General features: G+C 50.5%; 1 protein-coding gene across 1 annotated transcript in view; it reads left to right on the top strand.

The window, feature by feature from the left end:
• cplane1 (ciliogenesis and planar polarity effector 1) overlaps positions 1–18,139 on the top strand; it is a 211,492-nt gene that overhangs the window by 85,152 nt on the left and 108,201 nt on the right. The window contains exons 24-26 of the mRNA XM_067982079.1: positions 395–503; positions 10,929–11,250; positions 13,944–14,868. Coding sequence (XP_067838180.1) covers positions 395–503; positions 10,929–11,250; positions 13,944–14,868 — 1,356 coding nt within the window. The remainder of the gene's footprint in view (positions 1–394; positions 504–10,928; positions 11,251–13,943; positions 14,869–18,139) is intronic.

The following is an 18,139-nucleotide window of genomic DNA, read 5'->3' as shown; positions in this document are numbered from 1 at the left end:
AGAGAGACCGCAGGGGAGAGGGAGAGGGCAGAGAGAGACCGCAGGGGAGAGGGAGAGGGCAGAGAGAGACCGCAGGGGAGAGGGAGAGGGCAGAGAGAGACCGCAGGGGAGAGGGAGAGGGCAGAGAGAGACCGCAGGGGAGAGGGAAAGGGAAAGGGCAGAGAGAGCCCTTGGGGGAGGGGGATAGAGAGAGGGGGCAGGGAGTGACTGAGGGGGAGAGGGTAGGGGGCAAAGAGAGAGACCCTGGTGGGGGGAGGGGGCAGAGAGAGAAGCTGGGGGGGGAGGGGAGGGGAGGTCAGCGGGACCTGATTAATTGATGATGTGTCCTGTTCTTATCGGATGTGTTCAGCCTGCCCTGCCCTGATCTGCCCTGCCCTTCTACCTCATGCTACAGGTGGCTGAAATCCTCGTCAGGGCCTTTCCTGATGTGGATGATGTTCGGGTGCCTCTGAGGGACAAATATCACGCTCTGCAGCAACGCCTGCGTCACAGCACAGTGCGAGGTGAGGAAAGCCTAGTGTTATCGCTCAGCCCCGCCCCTATCTCCATCGCAATTATCTCCATTTATATTAATAAAACACACCTGATCTCACCACTTGAATTATCCCAGGATTGATGGGGGGTGGGGGCGAATCCCCCTTTAGAATCATAGAAAATTTACGGCACAGAAGGAGGCCATTCGGCCCATCGTGCCCACGCCGGCTGAGAAACGAGCCACCCAGCCTAATCCCACTTTCCTGCATTTGGTCCGTAGCCCTGCAGGTCATGGCTCTTCAGGTGCACATCCAGGTATTTTTTAAATGAGTTGAGGGTTTCTGCCTTTGTCGCCCTCTCAGGCAGTGAGTTCCAGACTCCCACCACCCTCTGGGTGAAACATTTTTTGCTAATTTCTGCTCTAATCCTTCTACTAATCACTTTAAATCTATGCCCCCTGCTTATTGACCCCTCTGCTAAGTTGAAATAGATCCTCCCTATCCACTCTATCTCGGCCCTTCATAATTTTATACACCTCAATCAAATCACCCCTCAGCCTCCTCTGTTCCAAAGAAAACAACCCCAGCCTATCCAAACTGTCATCAGAGCTAAAATTCTCCAGTCCTGGCAACATCCTCGTAAATCTCCTCTGTACCCTCTCCAGTGCAATTACATCCTTCCTGTAATGTGGTGACCAGAACTATACACAGTACTCAAGCTGTGGCCTAACTAGTGTTTCATACAGTTCCAGCATAACCTCCCTGCTCTTATATTCTGTGCCTCGACGAACAAAGGAAAGCATTCCATATGTCTTCTTAACCACCTTATCTACCTGTCCTGCTACCTTCAGGGATCTGTGCACATGCAATCCAAGGTCCCTCACTTCCTCTACACCTCTCAGTATCCTCCCATTTATTGTGTATTCTCTTGCCTTGTTTGCCCTCCCCAAATGCATTACCTCACACTTCTCTGGATTGAGCTCCATTTGCCACTTTTCTGCCCATCTGACCAATCCATTGATATCTTCCTGCAGTCTACAGCTTTCCTCCACTACCAACCACACGGCCTATCTTTGTGTCATCCGCAAATTTCTTAATCTTGCCCCCTATGTTTAAGTCCAAATCATTAATGTATACCACAAAAAGCAAGGGACCCAGTACTGAGCCCTGCGGCACCCCACTGGAAACAGCCTTCCAGTCGCAAAATCACCTGTCGACCATTACCCTTTGCTTCCTGCCATGGGCCAATTTTGGATCCAATTTGCCACATTCCCTTGGATCCCATGGGCCTTTACATTTCTGACCAATCTGCCATGTACGACCTTGGTAAAAGCCTTGCTAAAATCCATGTAGACTACATCGATTGCGCTACCCTCATCAATCCTCCTTGTCATCTCCTCGAAAAATTCAATCAAGTTAGTCAGACACGACCTCCCCTTAACAAATCCGTGCTGACTGTCCTTGATTAGTCCGTGCCTTTCTAAGTGACGGTTTATCCTGTCCCTCGGAATTGATTCCAATAATTTGCCCACCACCGAGGCTAGACTGACTGGCCTGTAATTACTCGGTCTATCCTTCACTCCCTTTTTAAACAACGGTACAATGTTAGCAGTCCTCCAATCCTCTGGCATTACCCCTGTATCCAGTGAAATCTGGAAAATGATTGTTAAAGCCTCCACTATTTCCTCCCTGGCTTCTTTTAACAGCCTGGGATACATTTCATCCAGTCCTGGTGATTTATCTACATTCAAAGATGCTAATCCCTTTAATACTTCCTCTCTCACTATGTTTATCCCATCCAATATTTCACACTCCTCCTCCTTAACTTCAATCCCTGCATCATCCCTCTCCTTTGTGAAGACAGATGCAAAGTATTCATTAAGAACCATACCCACATCTTCCACCTCCACACATAATTTACCTTTTTGGTCTCTAATAGGCCCTACTCTTTCCTTAGTTATCCTCTTGCTCTTAATGTATTTATAAAACATCTTTGGTTTTTTTTTTATTTTACCTGCTAATATTTTTTCATGCCCTCTCTTTGCTTTCCTAATTTCCTTTTTAACTTCACCCCTCCACATTATATACTCCTCAAAGCTTTCTGTAGTATTGAGTTCCTGGTGTCATAGGCTTTCTTTTTCTGCCTTATCTTACCCTGAATGCTTCTTGTCATCCAGGGGGCTCCAGATTTGGCAGCCCCTCCCTTTTTCTTTGTGGGAACATGTTTACTCTGAACTCCTTGAATCTCCCCTTTGAATGTCTCCCAATGCTCTGACACTGATTTACCTTCAAGTAGCTGTTTCCAGTTTACTTCTGCTAAATCACTTCTCAGTTTAGTAAAATTGGCCTTTCCCCAGTTGAAAACTTTTACTCCTGCTCTGTCTTTGTCCTTTTCCATAACTATGCTAAAACTAACTATTATGATCACTACCAACAAAATTCTCTCCCACTGATACTCCTTCCACCTGCCCAGCTTCATTTCCTAGAACTAAATCCAGAACTGCCCCCCCTCTCATTGGGCTTGCTATATGCTGGCGAAAAAAATTCTCCTGTATGCAATTTAAGAATTCTGCCCCCTCTATACCAAGGGTTGTTGGGGGTGGGTATACACTCTAGGGGGTTTGGGTGAACATAAGAAATAGGAACAGGAGTAGGCCATTCAGCCCCTCGTGCCTGCTCCGCCATTTGATATGATCATGGCTGATCTGTGATCTAACTCCATATACCTGCCTTTGGCCCATATCCCTTAATACCTTTGCTTGCCAAAAAGCTATCTATCGCACATTTAAATTTAGCAATTGAGCTAGTATCAATTGCCATTTGTGGAAGAGAGTTCCAAACTTCTACCACCCTTTGTGTGTAGAAATGTTTTCTAATCTCACTCCTGAAAGGTCTGGCTCTAATTTTTAGACTGTGCCCCCTACTCCTAAAATCCCCAACCAGCGGAAATAGTTTCTCTCTATCCACCCTATCTGTTCCCCTTAATATCTTATAAACTTCGATCAGACCACCCCTTAACCTTCGAAACCTCGAGAGAATACAACCCCAATTTGTGTAATCTCTCCTCGTAACTTAACCCTTGAAGTCCGGGTATCATTCTAGTAAACCGATGCTGCACTCCCTCCAAGGCCAATATGTCAGCATAACTTCTGCCCCCTTGTCCTCCAGTCCTCTAGATATAAAGGCCAACATTCCATTAGCCTTATTGATTATTTTCTGCACCTGTTCATGACACTTCAATGATCTATGTACCTGTACCACTAAGTCCCTTTGGACATCCACTGTTTTTAACTTTTTACCATTTAAAAAGTAACCATTTAGTCTCCTCTGTTGCAAGGAGAACAACCCCAGCCTATCCAATCTTTCCTCACAGCTAAAATTCTCCTGTCCTGGCACTATCCTTGCAAATCTCCTCTGTACCCTCTCTGGTGCAATCACATCTTTCCTGTAATGTGGTGACCAGAACTGTACCAATAAAGGCCAACATGCCATTTGCTTTCCTAATTGCTTGCCGTACCTGCATACTAACTTTTTGTGTTTCTTGTACGAGGACACCCAAGTCTCTCTGAACACCAACATTTAATAGTTTCTCACCATTTAAAAAATGTTCTGTTTTTCTATTCTTCCCACCAAAGTAAATAACCTCACATTTCCCCACATTATACTCCATCTGCCACCTTCTCGCCCACTCACTTAACCTGTCTATATCCCTTTGCAGACTCTTTGTGTCCTCCTCACAGCTTACTTTCCCACCTAGCTTTGTATCGTCAGCAAACTTAAATACATTACACTCGGTCCCTTCATCTAAGTCATTAATTTAGATTGTAAATAGCAGAGGCCCAAGCATCGATCCTTGTGGTACCCCACTAGTCACAACCTGCCAACCCGAGAATGACCCGTTTATCCCTACTCTCTGTTTTCTGTCCTTTAACCAATCCTCTATCCATGCTAATATATTACCCCCAACCCCATGAGCCCTTACCTTGTGTAACAACCTTTTATGTGGCACCTTATCGAATGCCTTTTGAAAATCCAAATATACTACACCCACTGGTTCCCCTTTATCTACCCTGCTAGTTACAACATAGAAAATAGGAGTTATATCCTCAAAAACCTCTAATAAATTTGTCAAACACGATTTCCCTTTCATAAAACCATGTTGACTCTGCCTAATCATACTATGATGTTCTAAGCGCCCTGTTACCACTTCCTTAATAATGGATTCCAGCATTTTCCAAAAACCAATGTCAGGCTAACTGGCCTTTAGTTCCCTGTTTTCTCTCTCCCTCCTTTCTTGAATAGCGGGGTGACATTTGCTACCTTCCAGTCCACTGGGAACTTTTCAGAATCTCGAATGTTGGAAGATCGTAACCAATGCATCCACTATCTCTGCAGCCACCTCTTTTAGAACCCTAGGATGTAGGCCGTCAGGTCCAGGGGATTTGTCGTCTTTTAGTCATAGAAAATAGGAGCAGGAATAGGCCATTCGGCCCTTTGAGCCTGCTCTGCCATTCAATATGATCATGGCTGATCCTCTATCTCAATACCATATTCCTGCTCTCTCCCCATACCCCTTGATGCCTTTTGTGTCTAGAAATCTATCCATCTCCTCCTTAAATATATCCAGTGACTTGGCCTCCACAGCCTTCTGTGGTAGAGAATTCCACAGGTTCACCACCCTCTGAGTGAAGAATTTTCTCTTCATCTCAGTCCTAAATGTCCTACCCCGTATCCTGAGACTGTGACCCCTCGTTCTGGACCTCCCCCCAGCCAGGAGAAGCATTCTTCCTGCATTCAGTCTGTCTAGCCCTGTCAGAATTTTATACATTTCAATGAGATCCCCTTTCATTCTTCTAAACTCGAGTGAGTACAGGCCGAGTCGACCCAATCCCTCCTTGTACGACAGTCCTGCCATCCCAGGAATCAGTCTGGTGAACCTTTCTGCACCCCCTCTATGGCAAGTGTATCCTTTCTTAGGTAAGGAGACCAAAACTGCACACAATACTCCAGATGTGGTCTCACCAAGGCTCTGTATAACTACAGTAAGACATCCTTGCTCCTGTACTCAAATCCTCTTGCAATGAAGGCAAACATATCATTTGCCTTCCTAATTGCTTGCTGCACCTGCATGTTAGCTTTCAGTGACTGGTGTACAAGGACACCCAGGTCCCTTTGTACATCAACATTCCCCAATCTATCACCATTTAAATAATACTCTGCCTTTCTGTCCCATTAGTTTGTCCAGTACTTTTTCACTAGTGATATTAATTGTTTTAAGTTCCTCACTCTCATTTACCTCTATTTTTGGTATACTTTTTTTCTAAAATTCTCCCAATCCCCAGGCTTATTACTCTTCTTGGCAACATTATAGGCCTCTTCTTTCAATCCAATACTCTCTCTAACTTCTTTAGTTAGCCACGGGTGGATCACTTTTCCCATGGAATTTTTATTTCTCAATGGAATGTATACTTGTTGAGAATATTGGAATATTTCTTTAAATATTTGCTATTGCTTTTCAACTGTCAAACCCTTTAATTTAATTTCCCAATCTACCTTTGACAACTCGCCCCTCATGCCTATGTAATTGGCTTTATTTAAGTTTAAGACTCTAGTTTCTTACTTAAGTACATTACTTTCAAACTCAATGTGAAATTCTGTCATATTATGATCACTCTTCCACAGGGGTTCTTTTACTGTTAGATTACTAATTAACTCTATCACATTACATAATACAAAATCTAAAACAGCCTGTTCCCTGATTGGTTCCATGACTTACTGCTCTAGAAAACTGTCTCAAATATATTATAGAATCATAGAAGTTACAACATGGAAACAGGCCCTTCGGCCCAACATGTCCATGTCGCCCAGTTTATACCACTAAGCTAGTCCCAATTGCCTGCACTTGGCCCATATCCCTCTATACCCATCTTACCCATGTAACTGTCCAAATGCTTTTTAAAAGACAAAATTGTACCCGCCTCTACTACTGCCTCTGGCAGCTCGTTCCAGACACTCACCACCCTTTGAGTGAAAAAATTGCCCCTCTGGACCCTTTTGTATCTCTCCCCTCTCACCTTAAATCTATGCCCCCTCGTTATAGACTCCCCTACCTTTGGGAAAAGATTTTGACTATCGACCTTATCTATGCCCCTCATTATTTTATAGACTTCGATAAGATCACCCCTTAACCTCCTGCTCTCCAGGGAAAAAAGTCCCAGTCTGTCTAACCTCTCCCTGTAAGTCAAACCATCAAGTCCCGGTAGCATCCTAGTAAATCTTTTCTGCACTCTTTCTAGTTTAATAATATCCTTTCTATAATAGGGTGACCAGAACTGTACACAGTACTCCAAGTGTGGCCTCACCAATGCCCTGTACAACTTCAACAAGACATCCCAACTCCTGCATTCAATGTTCTGACCAATGAAACCAAGCATGCTGAATGCCTTCTTCACCACCCTATCCACCTGTGACTCCACTTTCAAGGAGCTATGAATCTGTACTCCCAGATCTCTTTGTTCTATAACTCTCCCCAACGCCCTACCATTAACGGAGTAGGTCCTGGCCCGATTCGATCTACCAAAATGCATCACCTCACATTTATCTAAATTAAACTCCATCTGCCATTCATCGGCCCACTGGCCCAATTTATCAAGATCCCGTTGCAATCCCAGATAACCTTCTTCACTGTCCACAATGCCACCAATCTTGGTGTCATCTGCAAACTTACTAACCATGCCTCCTAAATTCTCATCCAAATCATTAATATAAATAACAAATAACAGCGGACCCAGCACCAATCCCTGAGGCACACCGCTGGACACAGGCATCCAGTTTGAAAAACAACCCTCTACAACCACCCTCTGTCTTCTGTCGTCAAGCCAATTTTGTATCCAATTGGCTACCTCACCTTGGATCCCATGAGATTTAACCTTATGTAACAACCTACCATGCGGTACCTTGTCAAATGCTTTGCTGAAGTCCATGTAGACCACGTCTACTGCACAGCCCTCATCTATCTTCTTGGTTACCCCTTCAAAAAACTCAATCAAATTCGTGAGACATGATTTTCCTCTCACAAAACCATGCTGACTGTTCCTAATTAGTCCCTGCCTCTCCAAATGCCTGTAGATCCTGTCCCTCAGAATAACCTCTAACAACTTACCCACTACAGATGTCAGGCTCACTGGTCTGTAGTTCCCAGGCTTTTCCCTGCCGCCCTTCTTAAACAAAGGCACAACATTTGCTCCCCTCCAATCTTCAGGCACCTCACCTGTAGCGGTGGATGATTCAAATATCTCTGCTAGGGGACCCGCAATTTCCTCCCTAACCTCCCATAACGTCCTGGGATACATTTCATCAGGTCCCGGAGATTTATCTACCTTGATGCGCGTTAAGACTTCCAGCACCTCCCTCTCTGTAATATGTACACTCCTCAAGACATCACTATTTATTTCCCCAAGTTCCCTAACATCCATGCCTTTCTCAACCGTAAATACCGATGTGAAATATTCATTCAGGATCTCACCCATCTCTTGTGGTTCCGCACATAGATGACCTTGTTGATCCTTAAGAGGCCCTACTCTCTCCCTAGTTACCCTTTTGCCCTTTATGTATTTGTAGAAGGTCTTTGGATTCACCTTTGCCTGATCTGCCAAAGCAATCTCATATCCCCTTTTTGCCCTCCTGATTTCTCTCTTAACTCTACTCCGGCAATCTCTATACTCTTCAAGGGATCCACTTGATCCCAGCTGCCTATGCATGTCATATGCCTCCTTCTTCTTTTTGACTAGTGCCTCAATCTCCCGAGTCATCCAAGGTTCCCTACTTCTACCAGCCTTGCCCTTCACTTTATAAGGAATGTGCTTACCCTGAACCCTGGTTAACACACTTTTGAAAGCCTCCCACTTACCAGACGTCCCTTTGCCTGCCAACAGACTCTCCCAATCAACTTCTGAAAGTTCCTGTCTAATACCATCAAAATTGGCCTTTCCCCAATTTAGAATTTTAACTTTTGGGCCAGACCTATCCTTCTCCATAGCTATCTTAAAACTAATGGAATTATGATCACTGGTCCCAAAGTGATCCCTCACTAACACTTCTGTCACCTGCCCTTCCTTATTTCCCAAGAGGAGGTCAAGTTTTGCCCCCTCTCTAGTCGGGCCATCCACATACTGAATGAGAAATTCCTCCTGAATACACTCAACAAATTTCTCTCCATCCAAGCCCCTAATGCTATGGCTGTCCCAGTCAATGTTGGGAAAGTTAAAGTCCCCTACTATTACCACCCTATTTTTCTTGCAGCTGTCTGTAATCTCCTTACATATTTGCTCCTCAATTTCCCGTTGACTATTTGGGGGTCTGTAGTACAATCCTATCAAAGTGATCTCTCCCTTCTTATTTTTCAGTTCTACCCATATAGACTCAGTGGGCGAACCCTCGGATATATCCCCTCTCACTACTGCCGTGATGTTCTCCCTAATCAAGAACGCAACTCCCCCTCCTCTCTTACCTCCTGCTCTATCTTTCCTATAGCATCTGTACCCTGGAACATTGAGCTGCCAGTCCTGCCCCTCCCTTAGCCATGTTTCAGTAATAGCTATAACATCCCAGTCCCATGTACCCATCCATGCCCTGAGTTCATCTGCCTTGCCCATCAGACTTCTTGCATTGAAATAAATGCAGTTTAATCTAGACTTCCCTTGGTCCCGTCCACCAAACTACCTTGGCCAATTTGATTGGCCCAGTCTATATGCAAATTAAAGTCCCCCATGATTACTGCATTTCCTTTGTTGCAAGCTCCCGTTATTTCATGATTAATACTCTGTCCAATGGTATAGCTACTATTAGGGATCCTATAAACTACTTCCACCAGTGTTTTCTGCCCCTTGTCATTTCTTATTTCCACTCATACTGATTCTACTTCCTGACCTTCCGAGCCAAGATCCTTTCTCACTACTGTCCTTATGTCATCCTTTATTATTAGGGCTATTCCCCCCAACTCCTTTTCCATTCTGCCTGTCTTTTCTAAATGTCATGTACCTTCGAATATTTAGTTCCCAACCCTGGTCATTTTGCAACCATGTCTCTGTAATGGCGATAAGATCAAACCCATTTATCTCTATTTGTGCAATTAATTCATCTATCTTGTTACGAATGCTCTGTACATTCAGATAAAGAGCCTTTAGTTTTGACTTTTTACCATTTTTTCCTGCTTTGACCTTACTTGTTGCACTATTACCGTTAAACTCTCTGCCCCTTCCTGCCACACTCTGCGTATCTTTACCCAAATCACTACACTGTTCTGTTGTCTTGACTTTTCTCATTAGATTTCGAAATTTCCCCTCACCTGACCCCTCACCCCACCTTTTTAGTTTAAAGCCCTATCTACAGCCCTAGTTATTCGATTCGCCAGGACACTGGCCTCAGCCCGGTTTAAGTGGAGCCCGTCCTGTCAGAACAGCTCCCTCTTTCCCCAGTACAGGTGCCAGTGCCCCATGAATCAAAACCCCTGTCTCCCACACCACTCTTTGAGACACACATTTAACTCTCTGATTTGTTTGTCACTGTGCCAATTTGCACGTGGCTCAGGTAGTGATCCAGAGATTATTACCTTTGAGGTTCTACTTATTAATTTAGACCCTAGCTCCTCAAACTGTCTCAGCAGAACCTCATTTCTAGTTCTACCCTCCAAGTCACACACCATCCCGACTTGGAAATATATCGCCGTTCCTTCATTGTCACTGGGTCAAAATCCTGGAACTCCCTTCCTAACAGCACCGTGGGAGAACCGTCACCACACGGACTGCAGCGGTTCAAGAAGGCGGCTCACCACCACCTTCTCCAGGGCAATTAGGGATGGGCAATAAATGCTGGCCTCGCCAGCGACGCCCACATCCCATGAACGAATAATAAAAAAAACCTATGTTGTTGGTTCCGACGTGGACCAGAACAACTGGATCCTCCCCCTCGTGCACAAAGTTCTTTTCCAGCTGTGAGGAGAGGTCCTTAACCCTGCCACCAGGCAGGCAACACAGCCTTCGGGACTCTCGGTCGCGGCTGCAGAGAACAGTGTTTATCTCCCTGACTATACTGTCTCCTACCACTACCACATTCCTTTTCACTCCCCCCACTTGAATGGCCTCCTGTACCACAGTGCCATGGTCAGTTTACCCAATCTCCCTGCAGTCCTTGCTCCCATACAGGTGGCAAGTACCTCGTACCTGTTGGTATCCCCTTTTAGTAGGATTGATGGTGATGGGTGATACACTCTGGGGGTTGGGGTGAATACCCCTTTAGTCGGGTTGATGGGGATGGGTGATACACTCTGGGGCTTGGGGTGAATACCCCTTTAGTAGGGTTGATGGGGGTGGGTGATACACTCTGGGGTTGGGGTTGTGTGATGGAACCTTGGACTGGACTGAGGATGAATCCTGAAGCCTGTGTCTTGTTTCTCAGGCCCCAATAGAGAGGAGATGATGTCAGTGCTGCTGCATGATCTGTACCGACAGAGGTTGAAAACACTGAAGCGGGTGGTGCAGAACATCGGACCTACTGAACACCACATATGGGAACGAGGTGAAGAGAGTTTGAGGGAGCCACAGGGCCAGACTTACGATCGTTTCTCCTTAGGGACAAGTCTGAGCAGAAGCACTTTGACAGACACCAAAAAAGCCCAGAATCAGAGTGATGGGGACACGACAGACAATATGTCGGAGGAATTCCAGGATCTGAGTGAACGGCAGGACAAAATCCAACAGCAGATGGGCACCGGGCACAGGTAGCATGTGTGGGTCAGGTTAATGGGGCGGGGAAACCTGGGGATCTCGGTTAACAAACAGGAATTCCAGAGTAAAAAGGGAAGTCAGGGTAAGGTTTATACCCAGAGGATAATTGAGTTGTGGAATAAATTACCAGGGAAGGCCATTGGAGCAGACGGTGTCAATGGGAGCAAAGGTTTCAGGAGAGAGGTGCAATGGGGAGAAGGTGGGTAGATGGGGTTGAAGGATATGGTGGGTAGGTGGGGTTGAGAGATATGGTGGGTAGGTGGGGTTGAGAGATATGGTGGGTAGGTGGGGTTGAGAGATATGGTGGGTAGGTGGGGTTGAGAGATATGGTGGGTAGGTGGGGTTGAGAGATATGGTGGGTAGGTGGGGTTGAGAGATATGGTGGGTAGGTGGGGTTGAGAGATATGGTGGGTAGGTGGGGTTGAGAGATATGGTGGGTAGGTGGGGTTGAGAGATATGGTGGGTAGGTGGGGTTGAGAGATATGGTGGGTAGGTGGGGTTGAGAGATATGGTGGGTAGGTGGGGTTGAGAGATATGGTGGGTAGGTGGGGTTGAGAGATATGGTGGGTAGGTGGGGTTGAGAGATATGGTGGGTAGGTGGGGTTGAGAGATATGATGGATAAGAACATAAGAAATAGGAGCAGGAGTAGGCCATCCAGCTCCTCTAGCTGCTCCGCTATTCAGTAAGATCATGGCTGATCTTCTACCTCAACCCCTTTTCCCTGCACTCTCCCCATATCCCTTGATGCCTTTAATATCTAGAAATCTATCAATCTCTGTTTTGAATTACTCAATGACTGAGCCTCCACAGCCCTCTGGGGTAGAGAATTCCAAAGATTCACCACCCTCTGAGTGAAGAAATTTCTCCTCATCTCAGTCCTAAATGGCTGACCCCTTATTCTGAGACTGTGACCCCTGGTTCTAGACTCCCCAGCCAAGGGAAACATCCTCCCTGCATCTACCCTGTCGAGCCCTGTAAGAATTTTGTATGTTTCAATGAGATCACCTCTCATTCTACTAAACTCCAGAGAATACAGGCCGAGTCTACTCAGTCTCTCCTCATATGACAATCCCGCCATCCCAGGAATCAGTCTGGGTGAACCTTCATTGCACCCCCTCTATGGCAAGTATATTCTTTCTTAGGTAAGGAAACCAAAATTGTACACAATACTCACCAAGGCCCTATATAATTGCAGTAAGACATCTTTACTCCTGTACTCAAATCCTCTTGTAATAAAGGCTTTTTGCCTTCCTAATTGCTTGCTGCATCTACATGTTAGCTTTCAGTAACTCATGTACAAGGACACCCAGGTCCCTTTGAACATCAACATTTCCCAATCTCTCAACATTTAAAAAATACTCTGCATTTCTGTTTTTCCTACCAAAGTGGATAACTTCACATTTTTCAACATTATATTCCATCTGCCATGTTCTTGCCCACTCACTTAGCCTGTCTATATCCCCTTGAAGCCTCTTTGCATCCTCCTCACAACTCACATTCCCACCTAGTTTTGGGATGGGTGGGATTGAGAGATTGGTGGGTAGGTGGGGTTGAGAGATATGATGGATGGGTGGGATTGAGCGATTGGTGGGTAGGTGGGGTTGAGAGATATGATGGATGGGTGGGATTGCGAGATTGGTGGGTAGGTGGGGTTGAGAGATATGATGGTTGGGTGGGATTGCGAGATTGGTGGGTAGGTGGGGTTGAGAGATATGATGGTTGGGTGGGATTGCGAGATTGGTGGGTAGGTGGGGTTGAAAGATATGATGGTTGGGTGGGATTGCGAGATTGGTGGGTAGGTGGGGTTGAGAGATATGATGGATGGGTGGGATTGAGAGATTGGTGGGTAGGTGGGGTTGAGAGATATGATGGTTGGGTGGGATTGAGAGATATGGTGGGTAGGTGGGGTTGAGAGATATGATGGTTGGGTGGGATTGAGAGATATGGTGGGTAGGTGGGGTTGAAAGATCTGGGGAGAAGGTAGGTTGGTGGTGGGATATTGGCAGGGGTGGGACCGGAATTGTGTGTTTTTGGTTCAAGTTAAATTTGAAATTCGAAAGCAGGTGTTGATTTTGTGCCCTCTTGTGTATTTTTAATGTTTGATTGTTTTGCCATAATTTGTGTTTAGTGGGGAACCCGAGTTGAGGGAGTGAAGCCCATAGTCCAAGGGAGCAGTATTGGAAAGGGTAAAAGGGAGAAGATAAATCGAGTCATGTTTAAGTAGCAGCCGCTTGGGTTTAACAGTCTGTAGGTTATTGGGTGAAGGGAAGACTGGGGGAGGTGAGGAGTTCCACAGATTTGAACCCTGGGCAAGAATGAGTGGCAGTACCCAGAGGGGTAGAGGTGTGTGGGAGTGAGTGAATGTGTGTGTGTGGGAGAGTGAGCGTGGGGTGTGAGAAGGATTGAAGAGGGGAGTTGGGAGGAGCGCAAAGCAGAGTTTCGATAGAGAAGGGGAGATTAGGGAGCCTGCAATACAGAGGAAGGTGGGTTACTCAAAGTGAGAGGACCAGTGGACATTGAGCTGCTCCTTGTATCCGGCCCAAGAAGGAGAGAAATTCCCCTCAGAGGGGAGCAGCGTTACCCACCAGCCTGGGAGGAACGAGGGTCCCCTGATTGTTGTCAAACTGTAACAGGCTCAAAAAATGTGTATCAGAGTGTAGCAGGAGATTTATTCTGTATTTACAGGGATACACAGTCCAGTCCCCACAGGACCTCATCCAACAGGGACAACGGTCCAGAGTGTAGGAAAACTGCAGACGGGGGGTCAGAGGTCGACGAGCCTCGCCTGCCTGTGACAGGCTCGTGGGAGTTTGAGCGTGAGGACGAGGAGTATGTGAAGTTCCTGGAGCTGTTCCTGAGCTACTTGCTGGAGAGAGACCGGATAGTGAACGAGGGCCCCGGCATTCCGCTGCTCACCAGCTGCTCGGACTGCCTGAAGGAACAGGAGCTGAACTCGCTGGCATTCCACGTTCACACCACTCTAAAGCGCCGGCAGAGCAGGACGAGGGCTGCTGGGACAATGTTTAGAACGCAAGACCGCTCCCTCCTGACGCCAGACCCTCATCAGGCAGAGAACCCGGGCTGTGGGGAAAGTACGAAGCTCCCAGTCACAACGCTCGCTCCAGGGCCCTCAGACTCCACCGTCCGCTCTGAAGTGCCGCCTTCTGAGCGCAATATCCACAGCTATTTCCCTGCTGTTGGCTCTGGGAGGAGGGCGAGGGGCAGAGGCCTGTTTGGGTTGAAGCTGCACTCTTTGCCCAGTCCGTTAAACTTATTTCGGGACTGGATGGCTGCACCCAACGCTCTCTCTGACCCTGCCCGCACCACCAAGTCTGCTGCATGGACAGATTGCAACCTCTGCCCAGCGGTGTTGCCTCTGGCAGGAGAGGACCTTGCCCCTGAGCTGGAAGCCAGGTTCCAGGACACAGCCAAACTCCTGGAGTGGATGATCCGATGGTCTGAACGGAGGCTGCTCAGTGGCCCCCACAAAGTGGAGAAATTACAGGAGCACAGCACCGCTGTACGGGTGAAGACTTCAGTCCCCGCCATCCTCCACTCACTGTGGCTTCTGGACAGGGGGCTGGGAGCCCAGACACTTCATAATTACAGGGTACGTTACACTCAGGCTTTCCCCTCCTCATTCCTCCCCTCTTCTGAAGCACTGGCCGTTGCTGGGTGAGTTCCAGACATCCTTCACTGCCTCACCCAGGTGACCATCCTCCAAGTGTCGGTAGGCTATTCTTCCAAGGGAGGCATCATTGTCCAGACAGGAGTCACTGGATAGTGATCAGGAACACTGTCCGCCTGCTCAGATCTGCAGAAACTGGAGATACATCCTGGCATCTTCTGGTCCGCGGGGGCTTGGTACCACACTGGGTGCTGACCCCCGATGGGAATGGTCAAATTGAAGGTCTGCCCTGGGGTACTCCCATCATCGTTCTGCACATTCCTCCCATTCTCTCTCCCTCTCTCGCTCCTCCCATTCTCTCTCTCCCTCTCGCTTTCCCGTTCTCTCTCTCTCGCTCCCCCCCCCGTTCTCTCTCTCTCGCTCCCCCCCCCGTTCTCTCTCTCTCTCTCTCGCTCCCCCCCCCGTTCTCTCTCTCTCTCGCTCCCCCCCCCGTTCTCTCTCTCTCTCGCTCCCCCCCCCCGTTCTCTCTCTCTCTCGCTCCCCCCCCCCCCCGTTCTCTCTCTCTCTCGCTCCCCCCCCCCGTTCTCTCTCTCTCTCGCTCCCCCCCCCCCGTTCTCTCTCTCTCTCGCTCCCCCCCCCCGTTCTCTCTCTCTCTCGCTCCCCCCCCCCGTTCTCTCTCTCTCTCGCTCCCCCCCCCCGTTCTCTCTCTCTCTCGCTCCCCCCCCGTTCTCTCTCTCTCTCTCCCCCCCCCCCCCCCCGTTCTCTCTCTCGCTCCCCCCCCCCCCCCCGTTCTCTCTCTCGCTCCCCCCCCCCCCCCCCCGTTCTCTCTCTCTCGCTCCCCCCCCCCCCGTTCTCTCTCTCTCTCGCTCCCCCCCCCCCCGTTCTCTCTCTCTCTCGCTCCCCCCCCGCCCCGTTCTCTCTCTCTCTCGCTCCCCCCCCCCCGTTCTCTCTCTCTCTCGCTCCCCCCCCCCCGTTCTCTCTCTCTCTCGCTCCCCCCCCCCCCGTTCTCTCTCTCTCTCGCTCCCCCCCCCCCCGTTCTCTCTCTCTCTCGCTCCCCCCCCCCCCTGTTCTCTCTCTCTCTCGCTCCCCCCCCCCCGTTCTCTCTCTCTCTCGCTCCCCCCCCCGTCTCTCTCTCTCGCTCCCCCCCCCCCCGTCTCTCTCTCTCGCTCTCCCCCCCGTTCTCTCTCTCTCGCTCCCCCCCCGTTCTCTCTCTCTCGCTCTCCCCCCCCGTTCTCTCTCTCTCGCTCTCCCCCCCCCGTTCTCTCTCTCTCGCTCTCCCCCCCCGTTCTCTCTCTCTCGCTCCCCCCCCCGTTCTCTCTCTCTCTCTCGCTCCCCCCCCCGTTCTCTCTCTCTCTCGCTCCCCCCCCCGTTCTCTCTCTCTCTCGCTCCCCCCGTTCTCTCTCTCTCTCGCTCCCCCCCCGTTCTCTCTCTCTCTCGCTCCCCCCCGTTCTCTCTCTCTCTCGCTCCCCCCCGTTCTCTCTCTCTCTCGCTCCCCCCCCGTTCTCTCTCTCTCTCTCGCTCCCCCCCCCGTTCTCTCTCTCTCTCTCGCTCCCCCCCCCGTTCTCTCTCTCTCTCGCTCCCCCCCCGTTCTCTCTCTCTCTCGCTCCCCCCCCCGTTCTCTCTCTCTCTCGCTCCCCCCCCCCCCCGTTCTCTCTCTCTCTCGCTCCCCCCCCCCCCGTTCTCTCTCTCTCTCGCTCCCCCCCCGTTCTCTCTCTCTCTCGCTCCCCCCCGTTCTCTCTCTCTCTCGCTCCCCCCCGTTCTCTCTCTCTCTCGCTCCCCCCCGTTCTCTCTCTCTCTCGCTCCCCCCCGTTCTCTCTCTCTCTCGCTCCCCCCCCGTTCTCTCTCTCTCTCGCTCCCCCCGTTCTCTCTCTCTCTCGCTCCCCCCCCCGTTCTCTCTCTCTCTCTCGCTCCCCCCCCGTTCTCTCTCTCTCTCGCTCCCCCCCCGTTCTCTCTCTCTCTCGCTCCCCCCCCGTTCTCTCTCTCTCTCTCGCTCCCCCCCCCGTTCTCTCTCTCTCTCGCTCCCCCCCCCGTTCTCTCTCTCTCTCTCGCTCCCCCCCCCGTTCTCTCTCTCTCTCGCTCCCCCCCCCGTTCTCTCTCTCTCTCGCTCCCCCCCCCGTTCTCTCTCTCTCTCGCTCCCCCCCCCCGTTCTCTCTCTCTCTCGCTCCCCCCCCGTTCTCTCTCTCTCTCGCTCCCCCCCCCGTTCTCTCTCTCTCTCGCTCCCCCCCCCGTTCTCTCTCTCTCTCGCTCCCCCCCCGTTCTCTCTCTCTCTCGCTCCCCCCCCCCGTTCTCTCTCTCTCTCTCGCTCACCCCCCCCCCCCCCCCGTTCTCTCTCGCTCACCCCCCCCCCCCGTTCTCTCTCGCTCACCCCCCCCCCCGTTCTCTCTCGCTCACCCCGCCCCCCCCCGTCCTCTCTCGCTCACCCCCCCCCCCCCGTTCTCTCTCGCTCACCCCCCCCCCCCCGTTCTCTCTCGCTCACCCCCCCCCCCCCGTTCTCTCTCGCTCACCCCCCCCCCCCCGTTCTCTCTCGCTCACCCCCCCCCCCCGTTCTCTCTCGCTCACCCCCCCCCCCCCGTTCTCTCTCGCTCACCCCTCCCCGTTCTCGCTCACCCCTCCCCGTTCTCGCTCACCCCTCCCCGTTCTCGCTCACCCCTCCCCGTTCTCGCTCACCCCTCCCCGTTCTCGCTCACCCCTCCCCGTTCTCGCTCACCCCCTCCCCGTTCTCGCTCACCCCTCCCCGTTCTCGCTCACCCCTCCCCGTTCTCGCTCACCCCCCCCCTCCCCGTTCTCGCTCACCCCCCCCCGTTCTCGCTCACCCCTCCCCGTTCTCGCTCACCCCTCCCCCCGTTCTCGCTCACCCCTCCCCCCGTTCTCGCCCACCCCCCCCCCCCCGTTCTCGCTCACCCCCCCCCGTTCTCGCTCACCCCCCCCCCGTTCTCGCTCACCCCCCCCCGTTCTCGCTCACCCCCCCCCGTTCTCGCTCACCCAGCCCCGTTCTCGCTCACCCCCCCCCCGTTCTCGCTCACCCCTCCCCGTTCTCGCTCACCCCTCCCCGTTCTCGCTCACCCCTCCCCGTTCTCGCTCACCCCTCCCCGTTCTCGCTCACCCCTCCCCGTTCTCGCTCACCCCTCCCCGTTCTCGCTCACCCCTCCCCGTTCTCGCTCACCCCTCCCCGTTCTCGCTCACCCCTCCCCGTTCTCGCTCACCCCTCCCCGTTCTCGCTCACCCCCCCCCGTTCTCGCTCACCCCCCCCCGT

This window comes from Heptranchias perlo, chromosome 4 (assembly GCF_035084215.1).
Source record: "Heptranchias perlo isolate sHepPer1 chromosome 4, sHepPer1.hap1, whole genome shotgun sequence".
Taxonomy (NCBI): Eukaryota; Metazoa; Chordata; class Chondrichthyes; order Hexanchiformes; family Hexanchidae; genus Heptranchias; species Heptranchias perlo.
Note: the sequence above shows the minus strand (reverse complement) of the source record. Positions and strands in the feature narration are given on the sequence as shown.